This window comes from Myotis nattereri (assembly GCF_964212035.1).
Source record: "Myotis nattereri genome assembly, chromosome: 19".
Taxonomy (NCBI): domain Eukaryota; kingdom Metazoa; phylum Chordata; class Mammalia; order Chiroptera; family Vespertilionidae; genus Myotis; species Myotis nattereri.
Window position 1 is genome coordinate 25,371,761 of NC_138095.1, and position 27,563 is coordinate 25,399,323.

Here is a 27,563-nt window from a genome sequence, read left to right on the forward strand (position 1 = left end):
CCCTGGCCAGGAGAGGTAGCTGAGGGGCTCTGGGTGCAAACTGGGACCAGCTTACCTCTCACTCAGCTCTGCTGCCTCATCTGTCAAATGGAGATAACAGAGCTACCTGATGGTCAGCTGGTGACGCAACCAACCCAGCATGGACCATGCTAAGTGCTCAGTAAGCGACAGGTGGCTTGTTATCAAAGACCCAGCCTTCTCCCCTCCTATCAGTGGAAACCTGGGCTGTAAATGTAAGGGCATTCATGGTCTCCCACCTATGGTGCCAGCAGCCAACCCAGAATGAACACTCAACCTTTCTCAGTTGGTTAGAGCGTCGCCAATACACCAAGGTTGTGGTTTCCATCCCCAGTTGGGCACATACAACAATCAACCAATTAATGCATAAATAAGTGGAACGACAAAATACTTCTCTCTCTCCCAAATCAATAAAAAAAAACACACCGGGTCCAAAAGTAGCATCCAGGCCAGGCCTTAAGGAGAACACCCTAAAAGGATCTTAGGAACTCCGCCCCAGCAGTGATGAGCAGGAATCAAGGCCTGGGGAGTATGCCCGCTCTGCCCTAGCACTGGGCTCCAGCCCTGGTGACTCTCAGCCATGGTAGATGGTGGACAAGGGGCTGAGGGATGGAGGAAGGGAAATGGGGACCCGGAACAGGGGCTGGCCCTGGTCTTGGCATCCCCTCTGGCAAGGTACTTCTCAGAGAGGCTCTGGTGTTTGGCTGAGGCCAAGATGTGGGCTCTGTAGGAAATGGAAGGGATGCTGAGCACCAGGGGTGGTGGCACCCCCTTGCCCAGCCCTTAGCTGCACACCAGCTCTCTATACAAACCTGTTTATTTCTGTACAAAACCATGTTTCTATTTTACACAAAGAGTACCCCACCCTGCACCCCCCTCTCCCCCCTCATCAGTGCCCTAGCCCTGGGGAGCATCCCCCCAGAAGGAGAGGCCTGAGTGAGGCCCTCACTTCTGCCTGCCCCAGCTGGATCGGCCCGAGCTCCGCTCTCGAGAAAATAAATAAGGAGGCTTGGGCAGAACCTGTACTGGGCCAGCCAGACTCTCTGCACCCAGCAGCCAGGCAGCCAGACCCTCAGAGGGTGGGCAGGCCCTGGAGTGTCAGTCCGTGAACCATGTAGGTGTGTGGAGACCCCGCCCTGGAGGCCTGAGATGCCAGGGTTACAAGTAGGTGTCCTCACTTTCCTGGGACACCAGGCTCTCCTGGGAGCAGTGGTGGGCTGAAACCTGGGGAGCTGAGTCCTGAGGGGATGGGTCCTGGGGGACTGTGTCCTTCGGGGGCACATCCTGTGGAGGACATGCATCTCCGCCAGCGATCGCCATCTTGGCTTGACCTGGCGCTGGGGTCTTGTCCAGCTGCCCACTCGCCTTCTCCTGCTTCTGCTGCTCCTTCGGAATCTGCTTGGGTGGCTTGGGCTTGCTTTTGGAGCCAGGGAGCGGGGCATCTGGGGGCAGACGGATGGACGGTGATGGCTGCAGGGTGGGCCGGGGGCCTGGTTCTGCCTCCAGGATGGCCTTGGCACCATGCAGCCGGGGTGGCGAGCAGCACTGCAGTTCACCGCGCGTCTCCTGCCAGCGCCGTAGCTGGATGAGGTGCTCACGCTCAATCTGGCGCTCCGTCACTGGCAACTCGATCACCTGTGGGAGCAGTGACAGGCAGGTGGGCACCAGGAAGAACCTTCCCCTCGGCCTTCCAGCCTGGGTCCCGGCTCTGCCTTGGAGTTCCTCAGTCTGGTCACTACAGGCTGACCACAGGAAGAATGAAGGTCTGGCCCCTGTGGTGGTCACAAGTCCCCTAGTGGTGATGAGCCAGGCACTTGAGACCCGCTGCCCACAACTCATGACTCTACTCGCCTAATTATGTGTCAGCTAATTACAGGCCCTGAGAGGAAAAACCCACAAAAGAAAGAAAAAAGGGAAATTAAAGCCAAGTTGTGGATGTGGTACCAGAGGAAGAGAGGTGATGGGCTGCAGCTCTTCTCATTCCCAAGAGGCCCAGAACGGGAAGGCCCCCAGACTGAGGTCTCCCTGTGCCCCTCTTCTCATTCAGATAGAAGGATGAGCTCTACCACACCATGCTGGACTGCTGGGCACTGAGCTTGGTACCAATGACCCACCCTCGGGGGCAGAGGGCCCGCATGGCTCCCCCTCCAAGTGGTGAGGGGAAGGTGTGGCCCGCACCTCCTGGACCAGAAAGGCCTCCTGCATGATCTTGGGGCTGAGGCTGCGCAGCCGCTCGATAGTCTCGTACTGGCCCTGGCAGGCCTTGAGCTTCTCCGGGGATCCCAGCGCATGCTTCAGCAGCACCAGGCCCACCCGGAAGATGATCTTGACTCCTGTAAGGGGAAGCAGGCAGTGAGTGCAAGAGGCCTTTAGGGAGTTTCTGAAAACAGATCCCCTGTGGGCTGGGCTGGGGGCAGGAGTGCTCCCCAGAGCTCAACCTGGTACCTTCGCAGAAAAACATGTCCCAGACGCGCAGCACCGAGCTCCAGGGCAGGGTGCGGGCGAAGGCACACATGAACCACTCCGTCATGTAGAGCAGGGGGTCGATCTTCTGCCGGCTGAGGTGCTTGTGGGCCACAGGTGACACCTTCTGCAGCAGAGAGAAGAGGATCTCCCCATCCAGCTGGATTGCCTCCTGGGGGAACAGTGAGACCATGACCATGGGCCAGCATCAGCCAGGGCAGGGACTACACCAGGCTCCAGCACCAAGCAAGCATTCATTCATTCCTCAGGTGGCTACTCCTACAGGGAGCCAGCCTCATGCTGGATTCTGGGATACAATGATGAGCCAACAGACAGCCAGTCCCCCTTGTGAGCATGTAGTGAAGACATGAGTCACAGGAGCAAACAGACGGGGGGACTGAGTGCCTAGAACATGGCAGGAACAGGAACCCTGGGTGAGCATGTGCCACAGTCCCACTTGTAAGGGTCAAGGAAAGCTCCCGAGGGCAGAAAGGAGTTGTTGTCAGAAGAAGGCAGGGAAGGAAAGGGATGGGGTGAAGCCTGTGCCAAGGCCAAGGCAGGGAGGCACATGGCGCACTGGAGGAACCATGAGTCTGCAGGGGCCAGACAGCTAACGGCTGGGATGGAAACAAGTGTGGAACCGATGATGCTGGCGCCTGGGAGGCCTGGCCCTTGCAGGCCCGGGGACTTAGTTTGAAAGCAAAAGAAGGCTGAGAAGGTGTCGAGCAGGGGCAGGAGTGCCTGCGGAGAGAAAGGCCTGGAGACAGGTCCTGGGCCCAGCAAGCACTCACCAGTTTCTCGCTGTAGTAGCCGGGCAGGTACTTCTCACAGATCTGCACCAGGCACCAGAACGCTTGCTGTGGGTGACAGAGACATAAGGCCTTGCTGCTGGGTGTTCCCTGCCCACCCGCTTGCCTGCCCGGGGCCTGGTGGTACCTCAGCAGGCATGTGCATGAGCAGAACAGCGGCAATGGGTGCCTGGGCCTGGCAGTAGCCCTCCTCAGGTCGGTACAGCGTGTAGGCCTTCAGCACACGGAATAGGTCCTGCTGGCTGTAGAAATGCCAAGCATTGCAGGAATGGTAGGTGTGACTGCCACCACTGCCCTCATCTGTGCCGCACTAGGCCAGACCTGTCCCAGAATTTGTACTTCTCTGGAGAGGGGACGTGACCTGGTTGTGGTCACGAAGGGGTCAGTCTCCCATTGCAGCACACAAACTCTCACGTGGCCAGAGGATGGAGGAAGACAGGGGCTTCCCCACTTGGCAGGTGAGAGCAGAGCCTCAAGGAGAAAGCAGAGGCACCTCAGCCAGCCCACCTTTATCCCAGGGATCTGTCTCGGTCCCCTGGCCTGCCATCTCTCTCCCTACAGAGCCCTGTTCACCCCACTGTCTCTCACACTCTTTCTCCCCACTGAAACCTGTTTCCAGGGGATGATCAGGCCGGGCAAGTTCTAACACTCTGAGGAGTAAATGATGAAAGTTGCCCCAGAGGTAAGAGATGCTAAGAGGACCATCAGACTCAAACCAAAGACAGAAAACTCTATAGTTTTAGCTCCTGGGCCCCACAATACCCCCAAACTCATTTGACCTCCTCTGGCTCCTGAGGGACAGGGCCTAAAGCCGCTACCAGACCACCATACCCAGCCTGCTCACCCATGCCCGCCCCGGGACACAAACATCTCGTGGAAAGGGAACTGCCGGTGCAGGTCACGCTCAATCACGTCCAGCCACTTGGAGTCCCCTGGGGCCATATCCAGCTCCTAGAAGCAAGGTCAAGGGGATACATTAGGAGTTAGGATGGCTAGGGTGATACAACTGTCCTAAATATTGGAGGAGCCCCGCGCCAGGAGCAAGGCCACCCAATCCCATCATGGACTGGGCCTTCCTGAGGGTAGGTCAGGAAGCCCAAATGAAAAAGCCTGGGAGGGGCAAAGAGACAAGGGTGGGGAAGGACCTGGAAACCTGAGGGGTGATTCTGGCTCCAGGAAGACCTTGTGGGTAAGAATGTCCATCACAGCTGTAGCGGGAAGCAACGTCTAGGAATTTGATTCAGGACTCACGTTACGTCACATCCTTAAGATGGAAGGCTACCATAAAGGTCCTTGCATCAGACTGTTCACAGATGAGGGCCAGAGAACAGCCATTTGCCCAGGCTTTGTGATTAGAAAAATGGTGGAGTTGCGTTGGGCCTGGAAGCTAGGTTGACTCAGAGCTGTCAATCCCAACTCTTCTGCTACCGGTCTCCCTATAGGGAAGGTGGTGTGTGTGTGTGTGTGTGTGTGTGTGTGTGTGTGTGTGAGAGAGAGAGAGAGAGAGAGAGAGAGAGAGAGAGAGAGAGAGAGGAGGAAGATCGGAGCTGATCAAAATGGCTTCCTCTTTGTTTTGGTCAAGAATCCCCGTCTCTCTTCTGCTCTCCCTAACTCTGAGCTCCCACAGTCAGGAGCCTGCGGCAGAGGCAGGGGTGCTCATAAGCCACTGTGCCAGCCCCTAGGACTGCCTCAGGGGCCCAGCACTCTGCTTCAGGACATCTTGAAGACCTTTCTTAGCAAATCTACCTTCTTCCACAGCAACCCTGAAGACCCCATGGGGTGGCCCTTCCCTCTCCAGATACACCACTCAACACACACACAGCGCACACACAGCTCTGTGCTCTGCTGCTCACCCAAGGTGCACTCACAGCTGCTAACAGGAGCTTGGCCAGGATGCCCCAGCCCTCAGATCTCACGCTGCACCTCTGACGGTCAGAAGTAAGCTACAGATTTGGGTGGGGCTCCCGCCCGAGCCACCCCATGTCCAGGATGCAGCTCCCTGAAACTGAAGGTTTGTAGCCTCACTGGGAGTAAAACTGAATCTGAGAGGCTGCTTGAGCGGGGCCAGGTATTGGCAACCAGTCCAACCGCCCGAATTCAGAGCTGCCCCCAGGCAGACACTCCACCAGATTTCCTGACCTCCAGTGCCAAGTTCTGCCTGCAAACAGCTCTCACCCTCTCCCAGTAAACAGCAGAAACTCTAGGCTGCCCTGCTCTGCCCACCATTCCTGGGAACAGTGCTCACTGAAGCATGAAGTATGTTAGCAGCTCTCTCACGGTCTTTCTGTCACCCGTCCCAAGAGCTGGGGAGAAACCCTAATGCCTTTCTGGTAGGTAAACTGGGGCAACGCCAGGAAAGCCAACTGCCTCCCACAGTTTGGAGCAGGCTGGAGGAGCTGCCCAGCCCAGGCAAGCCCAAGAAGCCCCATGAATGAAGGGGTGTTCTTATCCTGGCCACTAAATGGCTTCTGACCCCTGATATTAATTTCCCTCTGCCATCCCCAGGCTGATAACCCCACAAGCAACAGAGGTGAACCATGTCTGGCTGGGGTTGGAGGAGACAAGAGAAAGAGTAGAAGCTGGGAGGCCAGGAAGTGTTTGGGGTTCTGTAGTCCTACTGGGCAGGCGCCCAAAGGCCCTAAGCACAGGGCCCACGGCAGTCAGGGCACTGGTCTAAGTGTCCCTTCCTGATAGACAAGAGCTGGGAGGTGGCCCACTGAGCCAAAGAAAGCGAACCTGAGTGACTGTCAAGAGAAAAGGCTGGAACGGACAGTCAAGTGCTTGGCGGGTGGTTCTAGCCATTGCTCACAGTGCTGAGGTCCGGGTGATGCATGGAGGATCACTGCCGTGGGGAATAGCCAAGAGACGAGGAAGGAAGGACAGGGTGGAGGAAAGGCAACTCACATCAAACTTCCCAGGGTTCTGCTGTAGCTTCACCTTGCCCCCTGACAGGTACTGCCACGCACGGCCCCGCAGAGAAGGTGGGATGCCCTTCTGGCACCGCAGACGGATCTGAAAGCGAAAAAGAGGCATGTGCCAATGCATCCACCAGCAGCTCCGCCAGAGGCTTCGTGCCAGCCCAGCCCCTCTGCTGGGGCATGGCAGGCCCTCAGTGAGCACATTCGCAAGGGGAGAAAAGAGGACTTTCCTACTATTGCTACAATGCAGAGCCTGTGATTGGGGGGAGGGGGGTGGCTGCAATTAACTGTGCTGCCACCAGGTGATGGCAGAGTCCTCACATCCCCCAGTCCAGTGACAGTGCAGGCATTCCCGAGGGCTACCGCAAATTCTGAATCCTTATCACCATTTTCGGAATCAAAATGGAACAGTCCAAATTGGAGGCGCCCCATAGGACGTCACCAGGAAGGATCTGCACAGTGCGGTGCACAGCTACAGCCACATGGAGGGCAGCTCATGAAATGCCCAAGAATGTGGCCGGGACACTTTCATGGGGATGTGTAAGTAGCCGTGTAGCAGGACACAGCCAGCCTAGAGAGGAGAGATCTCAGCACAACTTAGAAGGAAGATCGGAGCTGATCACAATGGCTTCCTCTTTGTTTTGGTCAAGAGTCCCTGCCTCTCTTCTGCTCTCCCCACCCCCAAGCTCCCTCGGTCAGAGGCAGCTAGCCTGGGTGCTAAAATGGCACAGGTCCTCCCCACCACTCAAGGCCCGGAGAGGGGAGAGAGGAAGTGTTTGGGTGGCACATGACTCAGAGCTAGTGCTCAATTCATATCCTAGCTATTCTTTATCAGGAAAAAAAAGGCCTCCCTGCCAAAACCCACTCTGAAAAACCATCGTATCTTTCACAAATGGGGAAAATGAGGCAAAGAGTGGGAAGAATATCAAGGTCATACTGTCAGAGGTGACCACACCATAGAGGACCCCACCAGCTCTGAGCTACACTACCCAGGCTAGAGGGGTCCAGTCTCATGCAGCTTTGACCTCACTGGCCTCTCAGAGCCAGGCAGGAGGCAGGCTCACCCTGGGCCTGGGACTGAATGAGGCTCTGAGGCAGCTTCCCTGATCGCAGCATCAGAATGACAATACCTAGGATTCTATCAGAATGGGGTGAGGGGATCTTTTGGGTTAGGCTTGGCTCTTGGGAAGCAAGGTCAGCCGCTGGAAACTAGCTCTGGCTCTTCAGGGCTCGGCTGGACTCTTTGAGACTAGGCTAGTCTTTTAGGGGCTAGGCTCCGGCCTTCAGGACAAGGGTCAGCTCTTCAGGTCTAGAGTCGGCTCTTGGGGGTAGGCCCCACCCTTCAGCACTGGGTTCGGCTGTTTGAGTCTGGGTTTGGCTCTTCGTAAAAAAAAAAAAAAAAGAAAGAATGGGGGTGTGAGGGACCATGCCTAGTCGTCTGTCTTCAGTAAACGGAGGGGTGTCCTCTCCACCCCTCCATCCCAGGAGGATGCCTGACACAGGAGCTCCAGGGCCTTGGGATCATACCTACCTTCCCCTCACCTGGAAACCCCCTCAAACAATCCCACTGAAACCCTCAGAGGAGGGAGCACAGAAAGCCGGGCCTTCCTGATGACCAGCACAAACAAGAGAAAACTTTCCAAGGGTCAGAGAGAGTCAAGAACCAGGAAGGAGGCAGAGGCTGAGGGCAGTGGGGGAAGGCAGTCATTGGTCACAGGAGCCAAGCTGAAGCTCTGGGGCTGCGTGCAAAGTGGGGGGAGAAAGGGAGCGGCAGGGAACTGCCCAGACTCGGGACAGTTTCCTGCTGCTGTGGGACAAGGGTCTCCTTAAGGAAGCCACTGGTCTGGGCAGGTTTGGACAAAGGGATGTCGTGTGGCCCAGTCACCGGCCTTTAGGCTCCCCTCAGGGTCATCAGCCGAACCAGCCCCCGCCTCATCACAGCCCTGTCATCTGTGGTCTGCCCCAGAAGCCCCCTGGAACACCTTCAGTCCACTAAGGTTCTCGCTCAGACTCAGGGCTGGGGAGCGCGATCCAGCATTCAGCTAGCCTTTCCCGTTCTGGCCTCTGGAATCCTCCTCAGCACAGAGGGACTCTCACGTGCCTGCCTTAGGGAAGAGGCAATGATGGGGATCAGCAAGGATAAAGCAGCACAGAGTGCTCGGGTGAACAGAAAGCCTAAGGGGCTACCATTCTCCCAGGCAGCGCCTGGGGAAAGGAGGCCGCTGTGACTGCAGCGTGAGCCCGCTGCCTGCCTGCTGAACTCACTGCTCGAGCAGAGCCATAGGGGCAGACAGCATTCTAGCCACAGGGCTGGGCCCCCTCCTGGGGACTCCGGATAAGTCCAGGAGAAGTGCTGGGTCTGAACACACTTCCTGAAACAGGTATTGTCCTTCCTGTGCCATGACTTCTTCACCACAGGGAGAGCCCAAGCCTGCACAGTCAGGCAGGCAAACCTCCCAGGGCCGGTGTGGCCACAGCCGAGGGGGCAGGCGTAGAGCAGAAGGTTAGGGCCTCTGGGTAGGGGCGGGGGTGAGGCCTCCTGTGGTGGCCCCTGCTGGGCAGGGGTAGCCCTCAGCCTCTAACCACAGTGTCAGGGAAGCAAAGGGGAAGAGGAAGTGCTGCTGGGTGCTCTGCTGAGAGGAACTCCCCAAGGCACCCCTCTGGAATCCCCGTTTGCAAGGGAGGCTGCGGCAAGAAGGTGAGAGCCACTAGTCACCACAACAGACAGTGGAGGAGCTGAAGCTCAGGTACGAGCCTGAGGGGTGAGGAGGCAGGAAAACAGACCCCAGAGTCAGGCTGGAGGCAGCTGAGGAGCAGCTGCGTTAAACAATAAAAATAAATAAAAAAAGAGAAGAGAAAGAGAGAAAGACATTCTAATAATAAGCAAAAAATGAGTGCCCTAACGCCCACACAGAACAGCAGGAAAGAGCCCAGGCCTCGCTGCACCTCTCTTCCCCGGGCACAGGGCTTTACCGTCACACCTCCTAGCAGAGCCTGGCAACAGTATTGTCATTCCCACGTGACAAGTGAAACTGAGGCTGCAAGGGCAAAGTTACCCAGCTAACCCTGGGCATGAAGAGAGGAAGGCAGTGGGGCTGGGCCCCAGCTAGGCCCTGCAGCTAGCTGTGCCAGCCTAGACCACACCAGTGTGCCAGCTGCTGACAGTGAGCCAGGGGTTCACTCTCTGCACTAGGAACTTATGCAGAGACCCCAGCTGTGAGGCTCTGGACAGACCTCCAGTAGGCCAGGGAGCAACTAGAACCTGCCAATGGGGCCAGAGTACCAATACACACACATCTAAGACATTCCTACCAGACAATAGAGTTGGTGCCTAAAGATAGCCTGACTAGACAAGGCCCACTCGCATTTTCGTTTTTATGGCTATTAAACTGCGAGGTACTTTTCTTTCTGCTTTGGCCAGGAGGCAAAAGGAAACTCATCAAATTAATCTAGAGGGTGAAGAAATCCCCTTAGTGTGGTGATAAAGAGCATAGGCACTAACATTACTAGATACCGGGGTTCAAATTTTAATTCTGCGGGTCATCTGTAAAGTGGGGGTATCACTACTACCAACCTCACTGGACTGTTGTAAGGATTATCCAAGTCAACTGTCCAGCACGCAGCCAATGCTCGACACGTTAGCTGTTATCAGCATCAGAAAGTCCTCCCCAGAGGTAAGCAGCAGTAAGGACTCCCCCAGGAGGGGGTGGAGGAAAGCTGCCTGTAAGGGCTTTTAGCTGAGAGCGGCTTTGAAGTTTGATTCCAGGACAAACTCTGCATGAGTCTGAAGTCACGTGGGAGGACCAAGTGAAGGCTGGGCATGCCCTCCAAACAGCTTCTGTTCCCACTGCAGAACTTAGATGGGGCACACCTAAGGCAACTGGCACCTGGAGAAGCCCCTGCTCCTCTAAGCTAACACAGTTTCTCCCTCTCCCTCCCCCGGCTACCAACTCCCAGCCCAAGGTCCAGGGCTGGGCCCCTCACCTTTTTGTGCTTCTTGGCCATCCACTTGTCCCAGTTGTTGAGCATGTCCAGCCACTTGGACTCCCTCTGCCTCAGCACCTCCAGAGGGACTTCCTCCAGCCTGTGGAGCAGAGGGCAGGGCCGATCAGAGGTGCCAAGAGAAGCAAAGGCCTTGGCGTAGGCCCCGGCCAGCAGTCGTCTGTCCTCTTTCTCCCCCTGCCCTCCATCCCCGCCGTTCCCTTTGGGGCTGCTACCTCATGAATGCCCTGACACAGATGGGAGGAAACGCTGCCCCCTCCCTGAAAGGCATGGTCCAGAGAGACGTCAGGTTCAAGTGCCTACTCCCCCCATGTGTCAAGGGGCCAAGGGTCACCATGTCTTTCTGAGGCAGAGGCCGGAGTGCCTGCATTTGTGCACCAGAGCAAAACATTCCTGTTCTAGATCTGTCTTGATAAATCAGCCTCTTCAGAGGGCCTGCTTGCAAAGTGCAGAGGTGGATGAAAAAACTAGTCTAACAACTACAGAAATAACATGCTCACCTCTTCACTCCAGCAGAACTAGTTACTCATAGTTTCCCCAATTACACCCTGGCCGTTTCCCACCTTCCAGACTTTGCTCATGCCAGTCCTTTTGCTGGAACACTCTCCAATTTGTCTCTACCAATCAAAATCCTACACACACATCAAAGCCCCAACAAATACCACCTGTATTTGTACATCCATCTACCAACTGAGCGGCTATCACAGCTGTGTGGGCATTGTTCTAGGGCCAGGGCATCTGGGCAGGCTGTGGGGAAGCAGTCATGTGACCAGACCAAAGTCCTGGACCTCATGGCATTAACATTCTACTGGCACTGAATGCTCGGTGGGGAAAAGACCTTAGCATGGAGATCCGCCCCATGCAGGCAGACATGCCCCAAAGCAGCTGAGGGGGCTGGGGTGGAATCCCTGGCTTTGCCAGAAGGTACTTTGAGTGAGTGGGTTTCCTCTAAGGAGTGGGTCTCCAGGAGGGGCAATGAGAAAGAGGAGACTAGCATTTGCAGTCTGAGTATTTACATATGTTTTACTACTTAACCTATAGAGCAATATCAGTAAAGCAACAACAAAATGTATATGTGTGCCTCTCTATGCACACTCTCTTATTAAAGCTATTTTTAAAGTGGTGGCTTATGGAGCCTGTAAATTTCCTTTTTGTGCTTCCTTTTTTTTTTTTTTCTAATTTAAAAAGTACTTGACAATAGTGAGAGGTAAGATATCCAGAGAGGGCGTCTTGCTCAGAGTGAAACAGCAAATCAGTGGAAAAACCCAGACTCAAACCCAAGTCAGGAACTAGCCAAGAGCCTGCACTCGTCCTGCCCGACCGTCCAGAAAGGAGGGGCGAAGGCATGCAGGCGCCTGGGAGGAGGCTCTCAGGAACAGGACATGGTGAGGCCAGGGCTTGGCCCAGGCCTCGGTTCTGATTCTCTCTCTGCCGGAAGGAAATGCACTGCTGACTTTTACTGGTTAGAAGAGCAGAGGGAGGAGCCCTGGCACAGCCGAGGCCTCTGAGACACAAAAGGGCAGGTCCTCTACTTCAGTGCAAGTTTTCTGGGGAACTGCACACGCCTGAGAATAGCCTCAGCGCTGAACAGCTGAGGGAGGATGACAAGCGGCGGGCAACCTGGCCACCCTAGGCACACCGACACGGGTCATCCCGCTCTTAAACGTCTGACCCTCTCACCGCCTAGAGGCAAAATCAAGGCCTGAGGACACTCCCCTTCTCTCCTTGAGAAGAGAAAAGCAGAGACCATGCCTTCAGATCAGCTCCTGCAACCCCCAAACACCGAGGAAGCGAAAACCAAAGAACCATGCATCACAAGCCATTCTGCCTTTCACCGCCTACAAACACTCAACTATACAAGTCAGAGGAGGAGCCTTCTAGTTCCCTGAATGAAAGGGAGTGTCCACACCGAGTCAGTCAGCAAGAAGCTTTGGCAGTCACGGATGTGGATCATATCTGGTCAAGTCCCCCCAGTTAGCAAATGAGGAAACAGGCTCAGAGAGGGCAAGGCTTTCCCCTGAGATTACCAGTTTTCAAAGAATTCCCACGTAATACATGCCTATTTGACACCTCGGGTCTGTCTCTGTTGATAAGCTCTGATTGCTGGGCCTCAGAAATATCCACTTTTCCCAAGTGCAGACACACAGGGGAACTGCAGACACACAGGGGAACACATTCAAGTTCTGTGCTTTTTTCTGTAACTGATGACAGATAACAGCTTTGGCAGTTTCAAAGCCCGAACATCAGACCGCAAACCGGAATTTCAATCGGGTACAAAACAAGCGACCGTATTTCCTGGATGCTAAGACACTACTGATTTTCAGCTACACCATTGATTTGGCAAGACTTTCTCAGGAATATACAAAAAAGCCCACCACTTCTTTAAATGTACATGTCAATGGGAAGATTCTGTTTTGATTTTTAAAAGCTTAAACTGAAAAAATTTTGAGAAAATGTGGTCATTTGAATGCCTTCTCCTCCAACAGCAGAGGAGTGTAACCCACCTGGAGGTGGTGAGAAGGAAGACACTGCAGGTCTGGTTGTGCCCAGCACTCAGCACATCGCATGCTCTCTAACTGCAGGGAGACTTCCCTTTATGCACAGGATGTACCCTGAAGAGTTGTAGGCTATCTACTTATGGGAAGTCAGAAGAGTCATGTATCTTTTAGTCTAATCAGTGAGGACCTCAAAAGGCAGCTGATCAAACTGCTGTCTGATATAGGAATCCCTTCCACAGCAGGCAAGTCCCTTGCCCTCTCTGAGCCTCAGTTTCCCTATATGACTAGGTGGTCTGCATTGTGAACTGACCCTCGAAAGATGCCCAGAGAGGAGCCATGAGATGAAGTTGAGGCTAGGCTGTCCCTGAAAACAGCATGATGGGATAGAGGCCTTGAGGTGGCTTCTCCTGATAGTGGGAGGAGAACATGAGCCAATTTCTAGGGACCAGGAAGCTGACCGTGGGGCCAGTTTAAGGGACCAAATGGTCCATGGGGATGCTTCTGGTCTGAGGGCCTCACTCACCCTTCAGAAAACCCCTCTTACCCTTAAGGTGGCCTGAAGGAGTCTGCAACCAAAAGAACTTAATGAGAACAGTTTCTAGCAGGCCACGTTAAAAACCGGGGCCCTAGCCGGTTTGGCTCAGTGGATAGAGCATCCGCCTGCGGACCAAAGGATCCCAGGTTCGATTCCGGTCAAGGGCACATATCTCAGTTGCAGGCTCCTCCCCAGCCTGGGCCCTGGTCCAGGCTCGTGCAGGAGGCAACCAAATCAATGTGTCTCTCCATCGATATTTCTCTCTGCCTTTCCCTCTCTCTTCTACTCTCTGAAAACCAATGGAAGAATATCCTCGGGAGAGTATTAAGGAATAATAATAAAATAAAATGAGCAACTCATTACCGGAATTTGCTCATCTTGCTCTGCACTATCCCTCCCTAACAGGACTGGGTCTTAACTTCTGTAACTTGCACCATGTACCTCACAGGTGTTCATCAGATGCCTGCCTGGTTTTCACCATGACATCATTACTTTCATCTGCATTGCATTCGGGGCTACAAGCCACTGCTGCCTACAGAAATTTTATTTGTGCCCCTAATAGTCCAGTGAGGTGGATCCCTCCTGGATTAATTGCTATGCCCATTTGGCCCAGGAGAAACTTGACCCAATCAGAGAGGTTATATGACTTGGGCAAAGTCACAAAGCTAATAAATGGCAGGAACCAGGACTTCCCCTCTGTCACAGTGACTCGTGCGCTGCTTCTGACTCCCTGGGGAAGGCTGTGGGGAAAGAAGGCTGTTCTAAAGACGCGGCCGTAGAACTCTATCTCTGGGCCTCAAGTCCCTAGAGACAGTCTAACCCCCTCCTCCTGACCGCCCCAGGGAGTGCTGTGCCCATATCTAGCAATGCTCCATGAGCTCGATATGATGAATGGATGCAGTTTTCAAGCAGAACCTCCGTTGGAGACAGCAAGCCTGGGCAATGTTCCATTTTCCAGCCACCCTCTCCTGAGGGAGAGCGGCACGGAGGAGGCAAAGGAGGGCTGCCAGGAAGCCCCTGGTCCCAGGTTCTGTTGGGCTCTTGGGCTGAGCTAGGCTTAGCTGTGCTGTGCTACGCCATGGCCCAACGTGTCAGTGGCACACCACTGGCTCCATATGCTCTGTAGGCTCTCAGTTCCCTAGCTTTCTCCCTAAACCCAGAGGTTGGGGGCTTCTAGGAGCTCAGAGGGACAAGACTGTCTCCCAAGGCTATTGAGACCGCAGGTTGGGGTTCCTGCTCCCCTGGTCCTTCTAGCTGTCTGCTTTCTGCCCAGGCATACCACAGCTCTTCTGGTTGGCAGGCTCAGTCAGGTACGGTCCCTGTGCCCATGACCCCTTTATGTGGCGGTGGCAGATAAACCTTGGTCCCAAGGAACCAATCTAAGCCCCTCCTCCAAGCTTTACTCTCCAAACCAGCCCAAAGGAAGAAAAACACAGCCCATCAGAAAGCCAAGGTCACAGGCCAAATGGGGTGTGGGGGAGAGTGAACAGAGTGGGGACTTTGAAGCCTACCAACCTAGGTTTCCAATGCAGATCCTCCACCTGAGACCATGGGCAAAATACTTGCCCTCCTTAAGGCTTACCTTTATCTTTAAGTGGGACCATTACACACACCTCACATTTTATAGGGCTTCAATGAGGAATAAATATATAACGGCCCAGCCTGGTGGGTGGCCAGCAAATAGTATTTGCAGCTTACCTCACACCTTCACATCCCTTTCTCATCTGACTGGTCCATATACACAGGCACATACGCATGCGGCAGGGCAGGATTCTCCTCATTTTACACAAAAGTAATTGAGGCCCCAAGAAATTGAGGAATGTATTTAATGACACACACGCTATATAGTTCCTGGCTTCTGATCCCAGCTGCACCACTTTATGGCTGTGTAAAGGGGCAGACAGCTCCACTCTCTGAGCCTCGGGTTCCCCTTCTGTAATATGGAGACAGTGCCACCTTCTCGAAGGGCAGTGGCAGAGATCACACCAGACAGTAGAGCTGACACATGTCCAGCACTGGCTGCCTCCTGGCTCTGCCAACCACTACACAGGCACACAATTCCCCAAGGAAGTAGCTTCCATTATCGCCATGTAACAGACAAAAACACTACAGCTCAGCATGGGTGAGTAATGTGCCCAAGGTTACACAACCTACAAGCGAAAGCTGCCACTTGGTCACTGAACTGTCCAATAAAGACAGAGTGCCCACATACAACCCCACTTCAATACCTGTCACATTTCCTTCCCTTCTCCTGCCTACCCAGTAGAGAGCCGCTTCCCTCTGTGCAGAGAAGGGCAGGAGTGAGCAACATGAAAATGTGGAAAACTGAGAGAGAACATGGACAATCACAGATCCAGGGAACAACAGGGTCCCCTCTCCCACCAGGAGCTAGAAGAAGAAGTGAGGATAAACAAAGAGCTGACCTACTTTGCACACTGGGCAACAACTTCTGGAGTTCATTAACCTAAGAGCTGGTAATGACTGAAGTATAAATGGCTTTTATGCCAGGGCCATAATAACCGATCACAGGAAACTGGAATGCAAGGGAGGGTGTGTTGGTGGTGTGCAAATGGCCACAGTGAGGGCTGAGGCCTGTAGCCCAGAGGGTAAGTGATCTGCCCAAGGCCACACTGTGAGTCAGTATGGAGAAGGAAGATGGTGGGTAGCAGCCTGGTGCTCCCTTCTGTGGTCTGGCAGCCCCTGACTTGGAGGTAGGGCAGTGTCCAGTCTTCCTGTCTGGGTGAGAGAGTCTGGCTTGCTTCTTCCCGCCCCCCCGCCCCCACCCCCACACTCCCAATGCAAAGTAGTTCTGGGCCTGCCTCCCTTTCCCATACGGAATTCCCTGGCTTTGCTCTTTCCAGCCGTGGGTCAGTGCACAATGGTAAACAGGTTCTCTTGACCCTTCACTGGCCTCGGTGCCTTGGGCCTCTGCCCAGCTCTCCACTCTGCTCAGCTTCAACACCCTCACCCCCACCCTGAGATTCAGATGGAAGAAATGGTTCCTTTAGGCACCTGCCCTGCTGGCTCAAAAAGCAAGGACGCCCCCCTCCCCCACAGCTAGGGAAAGACACTGACCAAAACAGAAACCCCCAGAACAGCTCTCCCCGACACCTACAGAAAAGTGTGGAGACTATTTACAACTGAAGACACCCTTTCCCCAAGCCCCACCCCTACCCGGGAAGAAGAATGCTTGAAATTCCCCATCCGACAACTGGGTCCTCAGATTGCAATCTCACTGTGGGCACCTGCAGCCACCCTGAGTGAGGTAAGGTCCCCTTACACATCCTTACCAAATTGCTAGATCTTACTGATATACCTTACCAAATCTGTCTTGACTCACTACTTACATAAGGTCCCTCTTCAAGGCCCCCTACTGCCTTCCTTGTCCCACAGAAATCTCAGGCTACTCCTATTCCCTGTAAACATCCCTCTCCCCCGCCCCCCCATCCTATCTCTAGGTAGCCCTCCCTGAGCTGCCCTCCCTCACCCCTAGCCCCACTTTTACTGAGTCCCACCCATCTTCTGAGGCTTCATGCAGAACTTCCTCTCATCTCCACAGAGCCTTTCCTAACTACACTCCAGGGATAAGTCACCATCAGCATCTCACTATATCCCATACACGTCTCTCTAGGGACTGTGTTCCAGGCCCTGAATCTACAAAAATGAAGATCCATTCCCTGTCCTTGAGGAGGTCAATCTGGCAGAGGAGACACAAGTGTGAGTAAATAGCTAGCACACATACAAGCGCTGTCACAGCAGCATGCAGAAGGTGTCAGGGGACTGCAAGAAGCCCCCAGGGTGAGAGCAGGATGTTAAGGGAAAGCTTTAAAGGGGAGCTGACTTTTGAGATGGTCCTTGAAGGGTGACAGGACATAGCCAGATGGAGAAAGGGGAAAGGGCACTCCAGGTGGAAGACCCAGTGTGAGCAAGCACAGTTAACAGAACAGGGCCCGGCTTGTTTGGGGAATGTGAGCAGTCCAGCAGAGCGGGCGAGGCTTCTCCACCCAACTGTCCACTCCGCATTCCACAAAGTCGCCCCTGGAGGGCAGGGGCTCTGCCTGTCTCCTTCTCTGCCCTGTGTCCAGGGCCTAGACCAGAGCCTCGCTGGCTCTGTGTTGACAGATTCATTAGCTTTGTGACCTCGGGCACTCAGTTTGTTTTCTCCTCAGGGAGATGGGAATTGTCCTCCACCTTCAGATCAGGTGGGTAAAGCAGACTGTGCTTGATAAAGAGCACTCCCTCTCTGGCCTGATACCAGCTCTGGATGTTCCTGGAAGCCCAGCACAGGACTGAGCACAGATGTACTTGATGATGGCCTTTTCCATTATAATTCTAATATCCAATTAACGTAACTGAATGTCTGCTGTAACACTTACCAGGCACTTGCTATGCAGCAGACATGGTGCTCAGCACTTAACTCACACTATTCCATTTAATCCTGACAAGCCCATGGGAAGGTCCTGTAATATCATTCTCCTTCTGCAGATGAAGAAACTCGGGGTTCAGCCAGCCAGCCCGTAACTATCCAAGGCGCAAGGTGAGCAGAGGACACCCTAGGAGGTGATCCAGCTGCTCCGCTCCTGCTCTCACTCGACTCCAGATCTGAGTGCTGTCCACCCGGCTGAGTGCACACCAGCTCTGCTCCCAGGGAGTTTGGACCTTAGTGGATTCAGAGCCACAAACTGTGTGATGCTTGACAACTCATTTTGCCTTTCTGGAGTTTGGTGTCTGCCTCTGTAACATGGGAATTACAATGATAAGTACGTCTCAGAATTAAACGAATTAAATGAGGTGGTGTCAGGGAAAGCCTAGTCCACCAGGCAGGCTTTCGTACGAAATGGCAATACCATGTGACTATGCTGGGAGGATGGACGGGGTCACTCGGAGGCAGGCCAAGAAGCCCGGGATGAAAGTCTATAAAAACACAAGAGGGTGGTGGTAATTATGAAATAAACTCGGGCTCCTTCCACAAGTGGCTGCCACCGCCCAGGAGGGCATAGGCCCCAGGCAGCTGTGGCTGCACGCTTTGAGTGACTCTCTCAAGAGACCCACCTCTGTTCTCACTTCTGCTTTGCCTTCACAGGCCAAGGAGAAAATTAGGGCCTTCGGAGTCAGGGTCACCTGAAGACTCTGTTCCGAATGACTCACTGAGGAACTGATGGGGGATTTCCAACCTGCCCTGGCAGGCCAGAAAGCACCAGACTACAAGCTGAGTGGTATCGGCTCCTGCCTCACCCCCAAGGCCCAAGGGCGAGCGGGCAGCACAGCACACGAGACAATGTGGATCTTCACTTCACACCCATGCTTCCTGGTTGCCTCACCATTCTGCCAAGACCTGAAGTGAACCTCTGAGTATAATTCATACTCCAATTTTAAGAGTCCCTATGTGCCCTGGATCCCTTACTTTGTGGCAGAGACTATGCTTTACTAACGTTGCCTCCCTAGATCCTCATGACACCCCTCCCCCCAATGCTACCACCTGGCCCATGTACAGACTCAGAGCGGTGACATGGCAAGAAAGCGACAGAGCCAGGACTTGAAGCCAGGTCTGCTGGTGTTCTGAACCCAGGCTCTCCCAGGCCCAAATTTGGGTCCTTTTTTGTGAAACCAAGACAGAGAGGGAAGGGAAAGCAGCAGCATCCTCCAAAAGTCGCTAGCCGGGAATGATCACTTCTGGACACACAGACTCAGAGCCCAGAGCGCACTGAGGAGGAACACCCGTTCTCTGCACTGTGTCCCTAGGCCCCCTCACTACCCACCTGTTTCTGCCTTGTCTTGGGCTGTGTGAGCAGCTGTGTGTGGAGAAATGGGACAGGAAGCATGTCATCCACTATAATAACTAAGCTAAAAAACCCACTTGAGGAGCCTACTAGAAGAATAGATACTGAGGGTGAGTGAGCTGAAGTCTTAAGGCTGGACAGGGAGGGGGAGGAGAAGCCACAGGTGGCCACTGGCTTTGGGAAAATGAAAAACTGGAAAGGAGGAGTCCTTGGTTCCAGGCCAGTTCCATCACTTGCTCAGTCACAGTTTCCTTGTCTACAAACAGGGTCACATAAAACTCACCCTCCTGATTTCCCATGGCGCCTGCAAGGATCACAGGATGGGCCTGAAAGCACTCTGCCGACCAAAGAACTAGACAAATCAAAGCGTCTTTAGATTTGATTATACTCCCAAAGTATGAGGGCTCCTGGTCCTACATACAAAGAGAGATCCTTTCACAAGAGGAGCAGAGCAGGCCAGGAGCACTGGCCTCTGTAGGCTGTGCCGTGCCAACTCCTTGCATGTGTGTGGTGCCTCATAAAACACTTCTCAAAGCAGTTTTCGTATATTCCAAGGTCAGTTTCAGAATGTTAGAGGCAGAGGAACTATTCAACATCATCCCATTAAAACTGCCTCAGTTTATATCTAGGGGAAAACTGAAGCTTAGAAAGCTTAAGCAATTTTCTCAAGGTCACATAGCAAGTTGGGGGCCCCAGGAGGCCCTGGGTTCAGGTCTGCTGACCCCCTGTTCAGCAGTCTTTTTGACACTTGCTCCCAACCCAGTTATTTCATTTGATCCTCACAATCCTTCTATACATAGGCCGTGCCTTTAACTACGTGTTGAACATCTGACATCCTGCTAGGACTTAAGTTCTGGGAGGGGAGGGCCAGGTCTGTATCCCCTAGGCCTAGCACATGGCTGCATGAAACAAGCGCTGAATGAAAAACAGGGAGCATTAGCCCCATGGCCAGGTGAGGGGCCTGCCTAAGTTGCACACCTACAAAGGTCAATGATGGAGCCGGCAAAGCCCTTTCCCACTACGAGCCTAAGTCCACATTTCCAGCCAGAATCTCTCAACGCTGAGAAATGGCTGGTTGTGCTAAGGGCTGAGGTGTTCGCCTTCTTATAGGCGCTGGACTTGCTTCCACCCATCCCAGCTGAGGCACCAGCTCCAGGAAAACAATAATGACTCGAGGTGAGGTCAAGCCAGCCCTCAGCTATCATCTCCCTCCCCTTGATCAGCTAAGACTGTGCCCAAACCCCAAACCTACCCTGCCTAGCTGCACACCTCCCTAAGGTAGGTTTTCCATGCCCTTCGACCTTACTCCTCTCTCCTTGCAGCCTTCCTTGCCATCCAATATGTTTACTGGGCAGAGACCACAAAGCTCAGTACATTCACCCACCCCCTCCCAACCAGGCCAGCTAACCCGCTCTCCTACTGGAGAGAGACAAAGAACCCCTTGATGTGCCCTGGGCATGCCAGCCATGCCAGGCACCTTGGGGAGCCCAGGGCTGTGACAAAGCAGAGTCCACAGCAGCTTGCTGTCCACTCCAGAGGAAGATCACAGTCATCCTTCCCTCCTGGTGGCCAGACAGCCCCCAGATGGGTTCTGTGAGAGTCCGGAGCACTTCAGCCTGTCCCAAGCCTGCCCAGCTCCCTAGCAGTCCACACAGTCAGTCAGGCACCGGGCCCTGCTGACTTGCTGGCCTCTTCATCCTCATAGCTCCGGACCTCTCCCAGGCCTCTCCATAGCCCCTCCGGGCTTCCCAAACTCTCCCACTAGTCTCAATACCACCTTCCACGCCAGCACCAGTCTGACCTGATGAAACGCAGGAGACCTCTGTCTGCTGTTCAATGGTGGGCCTGGTCAGCCCAACCTACTTTCCTAGCCTCTTCTTGTTTCACATGATCCTCCTGCTTCCTGCTCTTCTTGTCATCTCTGCACACATTTCTCAAATTTTGTACACGATTCCCTCCCATCCAATAGAATGCCTTCCCTTGCTCCTTCTGAGCCCTGGCTCAAATGCCACTTCTTTTTTTCTGGGCTCCTATAGGTGGAGCTGGCTGCTTCTTCCTCCGTATTCCCAGAGCAACCACATACCTCCAGTATAGCCTGTACTGCTCAACATTAGAATGATTTGTGTGTGGTTCATTAAGTCTGAACCTCTTGAGGGCAACCAGGCACAGATATCTTGTTCAGTTCTGTACCCCTTGTCCCTCTCACAGGGGCTGGCAGAGTAGGTGCTCAACCGATGTTTTGTAAATAAGCCCACTGCTAAGATGGATAAACTAGCAAAAGTAACCTTGGCTTTCTCTCCCAGGCTCCTGAGTCTGCTTCCATTTCCCTACCTGCAGCACAGTGAGAGCCTCTAGCACGGCAGGGTGAGAAAAAGGGAAAGGGAAAGATGAAGTAAAGGAAGCCGACGCTGGCAGCTGCCCTGAAAGCCTGGAGAGGGGGCTTCTTCAGGAGCACTGGTTTGCCAGTGGAGCAGGCAGGACTCCAGAGCTTGGCTGGGGGAGGAGCACCGAGCACCTTCTTTCCCCCACCTTAGTGTAAGCAGATTGGGTGGCCGGACCAGAGCCAGGCCGCACGGCCCTCTGGAGGTCCTGTTTCAGACACAGATGCTAGGAGGACAAAACATCAAGCAGGCCCACCACCTTATCTCTTTCCCACAGCTTAGGGTTTCCTAACAGGCGGACACACAGGCACCTTCCCAGGGTAGCAGCTGCTGCGCTGGCCCCTCCTTCATCAAGTCAAGTCTTGTCTGAGGCTCAGAACATCCACAGGGCCACCAAACCGGATTTTCCTTTGAAGCTGGAGGATGAGAAGGAGGAGAGAAGGAGGGCCTGTGGTCTAGTCACAGACCAGGGCCCACATGTGCAACTGCCTCTTTCCAGATGGGCCACCCAGGGACCACTCTATTGCCAGCTCCATGCTCTCTTGGGAACTATACTAGTTCAAGAAAATAGGATGCTCTGGGCTTGTAAAGTGGAGAAGGTGGTGGGAAGGCAGGGAGGCAGGCTCTGGTCTGCCAAGAGGGCCCTGGCCATAGCCCAACAAAAACCTGGCACAGATCAAACTATCAGGATGCCAATTAGCCAATGCTATGATTTACAGTCATAGGGCTGCCATAATTGGCTAGGGGTAGTGGGGGACCCAAGGGACAGGAGAAGTGAATCCGCAGAAGACAATACCGCTGTTCCAGATGCTTCTCCCCTGGGCCCAATTCCGATCCTTCTCTCCCCTAACAGGAAGCCAACACCCACGGGATCCCAGAGAAGACAGCTCCTCACCTCATCTGGCCTGTTGCACTGAGCAGACTGAAGCTGGGTGGGAAGCTCCAGCCTCAGGCCAGTCCTGGCGATCACATGGGAAAAGCAGAGGGAGGTCAGGGTATCTCCCTCAGGCCAGGTGAGCTAGGATCTGTATCTTTCCTTCCCTTCCTGACTGCCTCCTCTATACTACAAAATGGACCCCACCCCTCCCCCCCCAAAAAAAAGCAGGTCTGCTCTTCCCACCCCCAACGTTATAGGAATAGAAATGACTCCTCCCACCCTTCTCCACTGAGGACACTTTTCCTCCCCTTCTGGTCCTTCTTGGCTTCAACGGCCAGCTCCCTTCCCAGCCAAGCCAAAAGCACCAAGGCTGCCAGCACCCTGTCTGTGTCCATGCCACCCACAGGCCCTGCGCTGGCTGGCTGCTTTCTTTCCTTTCCCCACTTACTGGCTTCTGCTCAAAAGCGGGTAGTGATCATCTCAGTCCCACCAAAGGTTCCCTGCAGCGTACGCTCAAAAGACAGAGAAGGTAAAGAAGTAGAAAGGCCTAGGGCTAGGAATCAGGTTGGGGTTCAATTCCTGATGTTGCTCCTGATAGACTGAAGAGATAAGGCTGCTAATCACTGCTCTCAGGGCTCAGTTTACCAATCTGTACGATGACAGCCATCTCTAAGGTCACTTTCAGCTTTCTGACTTGAAATGCCTGTCAGTCAATGTCGTTCTGTAAATAAGCATTAACTGAGCGTTTACTGTGCTGCAGGCCTGCGGAGACAAGGTAAGTCTGGTGCCAGCCCTAAAGCTGATGGGTCTAATGAGCTGGTCATGACCCACACTCCCACCTGCTGAGCCGAGCCAGGGAAGGTGCGGGCAGGTGGGTTCCTGCTAGGAACCTTATGTTCTACCTGCCCAGCACCTGATTTTCCGCTGGGACCACAGACCATATTAACGGATGGTGAAGGCAGTGGAAACTGTCCTGACCTGGGAGTCAGAAACCCTGGCTTCAAGTCCTGGTTCTGCTAATATGCTGTGTAATATCAAGTAAGTTATGTTCCTCTCCGGGCCAGTTTCTTCATCTGTATAATGCGTAAGGGTTAAGATCCCTTCCAGCTCAAACAGTCTATGATTTTAAGATGTTCTCATGCCAGGCACCTAAGAGCCACCTGAGTGGGATAGCCTCTGGCCTCCTTTTCTTCCCATCCCCCCTTCCCCCAATAACTGTCAAAACTGACGGTTCTGAGACAACCTTTGGCCCGGGATGCCTGAAATGGACCTTTAATCTGGTGTCAGAGTCCCGCCATCTCCACTGCAGCCATCAGTGCTAATGTTTCACTTCTCTGGAATAGCACATGGACTCCTAGCCCTCAACCACGAGACTGGGTTCAGGGCGGTCACCCTGAAACTTCGCATAACTTCCCCTCTCCAGCCTGGGCAGGGACTTAACTTTTGGCTTGTCTGGAACCACAACATAAACAATGCAGGGAACATCAAAGCTTTCAGACACCAGAGATTTTAGGGTGACCTACAGGGTCAAGAAAGTGAGGCAGGGAGAGAGGAGGGGACCTGGGACCCCACCTCAGCCCAGGCCTACAGACACCAGCGGTGCAGAGGCGTCTGCAAAGCCGGGTCTGTGGTGAGAGGGTGGGGGAGACAGATGTCTGGCGGCCTGGTTGGGGACGGCAGCCAAAGGGAGGTGCACCCCTGGGCCTCTCTCCGCCTGTCTACAAATACCAGAGGTACGCCCTCATTTTTCTCCTCAATTTACAGACCCTTAGAAGGAAAAGAAAGAAAACTAGCATTTTCTGGGCCAGGTGCTGTGCTAACTCCTTCACAGACCTGATCGCCTTTCACCCCGTCAGGCTGGGAGGAGGGTTACTGCTGCCCTTTTCAGAGCAAACAGGCTCAGCGCGGGACCTGCCCAAGGTCACACAGCGGGAAGTGGGGAGCTTCCTCCCGGCCTTCCCCACTGCAGCGGCGGCCTGACCCTGCCGGCTGTGTCTGGTTAACCCGGTAAACCTGCGGTGGGCTTTCCCATCTCCCAGAACTCACCAGCAAGTCCAGCTCTCCCTTCCAAGAACCCACAGATGCCACTGGGAACCCCTCCCCACTTCCCAAGACCCCACCCCTCCCGGGGCCCTGAGCCTGCTGCCTGCCCCTCAATCGGAAATACACCTCCACCCCCTTTGGGGTCTCCCGGGGTCATCCCCAGGGAACTGTGACAACCGGCTGAGGGTCCGAGTGAGGGCGCTCTGAGCCCTGGACGGGACTGGCTCAGCCTGGGGTGAGCACCTAGTGGGGAGACAAGAGCCTCCTTCGGGGAGGGGCCTCCGCGTCTCCAGGGGAGCACCCCGGAAGTGACCTTGCCCGGCTGCCCGTGGGGGGTGGAGCTCTCACTTCCAGCGGCCGCCAGGGAGGCTGCAGGGGCCGGGGTGGTCCCAAGCGGCGGGAGCGAGGAAGGGCCCCGGGGTAGGGTCCCGGCCCCCGCAGCGCTGCAGGCCCCCGGGTGACTTTAGGGGGCTGTCTCTGTTGCAGCGGAGGCCCGGCCCCAGGGAGGCCTGGCGACAGCACAGCTGGGGTGGGAGTGGGGGTCCAGACCATCTTCGCTCAGGGCCCGTCGGCCTGTGCATCCATCTCTCTGAGGCCTGGGCCCTGGGGGTTCTCCCCGGCTCCCCGGCCGCCCCTTCCCTGCCTGGCGGCTGAGGGCTGGGTGCTCTGGGGTCGTTGACGGGACCCTGCTGGCTCCCCGCCTGCACCCCTCCCTCAGGCGCCCATTTGCAGGGGATGCACAGAACCGGCCGGCAGCCCCTCTGGGCGCGGGGAGGGGGCAGTCTGCCCACCTGCCGCCCCCGGGGGGGGGGGGGGGGACACTGGGACCCTCCTGCCAGGGGAGGGACTGACTGTCCAGGGGTCTTTGTTTCTGTTCTGGAGCGAGGAGCGGGCAGGGCAGTCTGTCTCTCTGACCTCTCCTAAGATGCCCCCTGGGGAGGGGCAGAGAGGAGGGGAGGCGAGGGCGCCTGTGGGTCCTGGGGGGCGGGGGGGCTGTTGGGGGAGGGGCCGCCATCAGGGAGCCTGTGGGGGGCAGCAGTGATGCCGGGACAAGCGTCTGTCCTGAGTTTGGGAGCAGGACCCTGTCGGCCCTTCCCGGGGGGAGAAGGGAGGGTGGGATTAGCCTGTGGGTCACCGGTCGGAAGTGGGATCGTGGTGGGGACGGGTCGGGCTGCCCGGGGCATCTGGGGGCGGGGCAGGGGGAGAAGGGCCGGCAGTTCCCGGTTGGGAGAGGGACGCGTCGGTCGGTCCTGAGGGCGCTCGGTCCGCGTCGAGGCCACCCCCCGCCTCCCCCCGCGGGTCCCGCGCCCGGCCCGGCCCCCGGCCCCCGGCCCCCGGCCCCCGGCGCTACTCACGCGCCCTCGGCGCCCTGCGCGCCCACGATGAAGCCGAACTTGTCGATGCGGCGCTCTGCGAAGCCGTTGGCCTCTGAGTCGGAGCCGAGAGAGCTGAGCTCGTCGGTGGCTGCCGCGTCGGGGCCCGGGGCCAGGTTCTCGCGGGTCCCCGACAGGCTTCCCCCGGCCGCGGGCGATCGCGGCCCGTTCTCTCCAGGGCTCTTCGCCATCACGGCCGCGCCCGCCGCCTCAGCCTCAGCGGACACCTCGCCACCTCAGCCGCCCCAGCCGCCCAGCCGCCCAGCCGCCGCCGAGGCCGCCGCCGCCCCGCCCACGCACCGCACCCATTGGTCGCGGCAAGGCCAGAGGCGGGCTCTCCTCCCACACCCAATGGGCGACACGGACCCCGGGGTCCGCCCACCTCCCCCAGGACGGCGCCAACAGGCCCGACGTGAGGAGGCGGGGCAGCCCCACTTCCCCTCGGGGCTGCCAATCACGGGAGCTCACCTGAAAGCTTTCCTCTGGCCTTTCCGGGTTGGCCGGAGCCAGGTCGGTCACCTGTAAGGCAGAGCCGGCCGGGGCGGCGGGCGTCCGCTGAGGATTCCGCATCTTCCTCCCTGCTCCTCGCGAGACCCCCCCAGGACGTGGGTGAGGATGATTTCATCTGCTCATTTATGAGGGGCTCGGAGGAGATTCAGGATGCGTTCGGGGACTAGCAGCCCCTTCCCCCTGCTCACTGCTTCTGGGGCTTTAAGTGAGCTCGTGGGAGGCCTTTGAAGAACAACAACCAGCCCCGGCCCGTTTGGCTCAGTGGATAGAGCGTCGCCCACGGACTGAAGGGTCCCCGGTTCGCTTCGGGTCAAGGGCAGGGACCTCGGTTGCAGGCTCAATCCCCGGCTCCAGGTGCAGGGGTGCTTGGGGGAAGGCAACCAGATCATGTGACTCTCTCACACGGATGTTTCTCTCCGTCTCTCCCCCTCCCTTCCATTCTCTCTAAAAAAATCAATGGAAAAATATCTGGTGAGGATTAACCAACAGACAAACAAGGATAATAACCAGAGGGACATCGTAACGGTGTCAACAATAAAAAATTAAATTAAAAAAGGAATAACCGATGTTTATTGAGCCATGCACTGCTGACTTTCTCTTACAATCTTCCCACACACACACATAACTTTGAGATATAGCCAACATTCTGTAAAAATTACCCGTTAAAGTGTATAATTCAGTGGTTTTAAGCCTATAGAGTTGTGCAACCATCACCATCATCTAATTTTAAAACGTTTTCCTCACTCCAAAAGAAATTCCTATCCACTAGCAGTCACACCCCAGACTTCCTCCCCCAGCCCCTGGCAACCACGAATCTGCTTACTGTCTCCATAGATTTGCCTTTTCCTGGATATTTCATATAAATGGGACTATATGTGCGCTTTGTCATTCTGGTTGTTTTTACTTCGGGGGCTATTTTGAATAATGCTGCTATGAACATTGAGGTACAAACTTTTGTGGGAAAATATTTTTGTTTCTCTTGGCTAAATATCCAGGAGTGGGAATTTCTGGGCCCCTGGTAACTGTTTAAACCTTTTGAGGAACTGGCAAGCTGTTTTCCAAATTGTTCAACCATCCATCTATCTATATATATAAAAGCCTAATATGCAAAGTATCCCCTCAGGAGTTCAACCAACTGGGAGTTTGATCACTCGCTATGACATGCGCTGACCACCAGGGGCGGCGCGGAACAGAGGAAGGCTCCAGCCACAGCCAGCAGTCGCTAGTCTCTTATAATCTTTTAGCAACAAGGTAGATACTATTAGTCCCCTTTTACAGTCAAGAAAACAGGTGCAGGTAAGTGACATCATCAGCCTAGGGTCCCAGAACTAGCTATGGCAGAGCCAGGATTTGAAC

General features: G+C 55.0%; 1 protein-coding gene across 1 annotated transcript; it reads right to left on the minus strand.

Annotated features, from left to right (window-relative positions):
* Window positions 1-818: 818 nt before the first annotated feature.
* On the minus strand, window positions 819-26,712 carry TBC1D10A (TBC1 domain family member 10A). The gene is made up of 9 exons (XM_081113833.1): window positions 25,680-26,712; window positions 10,193-10,292; window positions 6,195-6,302; window positions 4,135-4,241; window positions 3,418-3,532; window positions 3,273-3,338; window positions 2,464-2,653; window positions 2,197-2,351; window positions 819-1,653 (listed from the first exon to the last, which is right to left on the minus strand). The coding sequence occupies exons 1-9, from the start codon at window positions 25,886-25,888 to the stop codon at window positions 1,177-1,179; spliced, it is 1,527 nt and encodes a 508-aa protein (XP_080969959.1). The 5' UTR covers window positions 25,889-26,712; the 3' UTR covers window positions 819-1,176.
* Between the last annotated feature and the right edge of the window lie 851 nt (window positions 26,713-27,563).

What these genes read in the sequence shown, in the direction of transcription:
- TBC1D10A (XM_081113833.1), bottom strand. Translation starts at nt 25,888, where the DNA reads ATGGCGAAGAGCCCTGGAGAGAACGGGCCGCGATCGCCCGCGGCCGGG. An exon ending in AGAACCCTGGGAAGTTTGAT is followed by an intron (nt 4,242 to 6,194) that starts GTGAGTTGCCTT and finishes CCTTGCTTCTAG; the next exon opens with GAGCTGGATATGGCCCCAGG. An exon ending in AGGCCTTTCTGGTCCAGGAG is followed by an intron (nt 1,654 to 2,196) that starts GTGCGGGCCACA and finishes CTGCTCCCACAG; the next exon opens with GTGATCGAGTTGCCAGTGAC.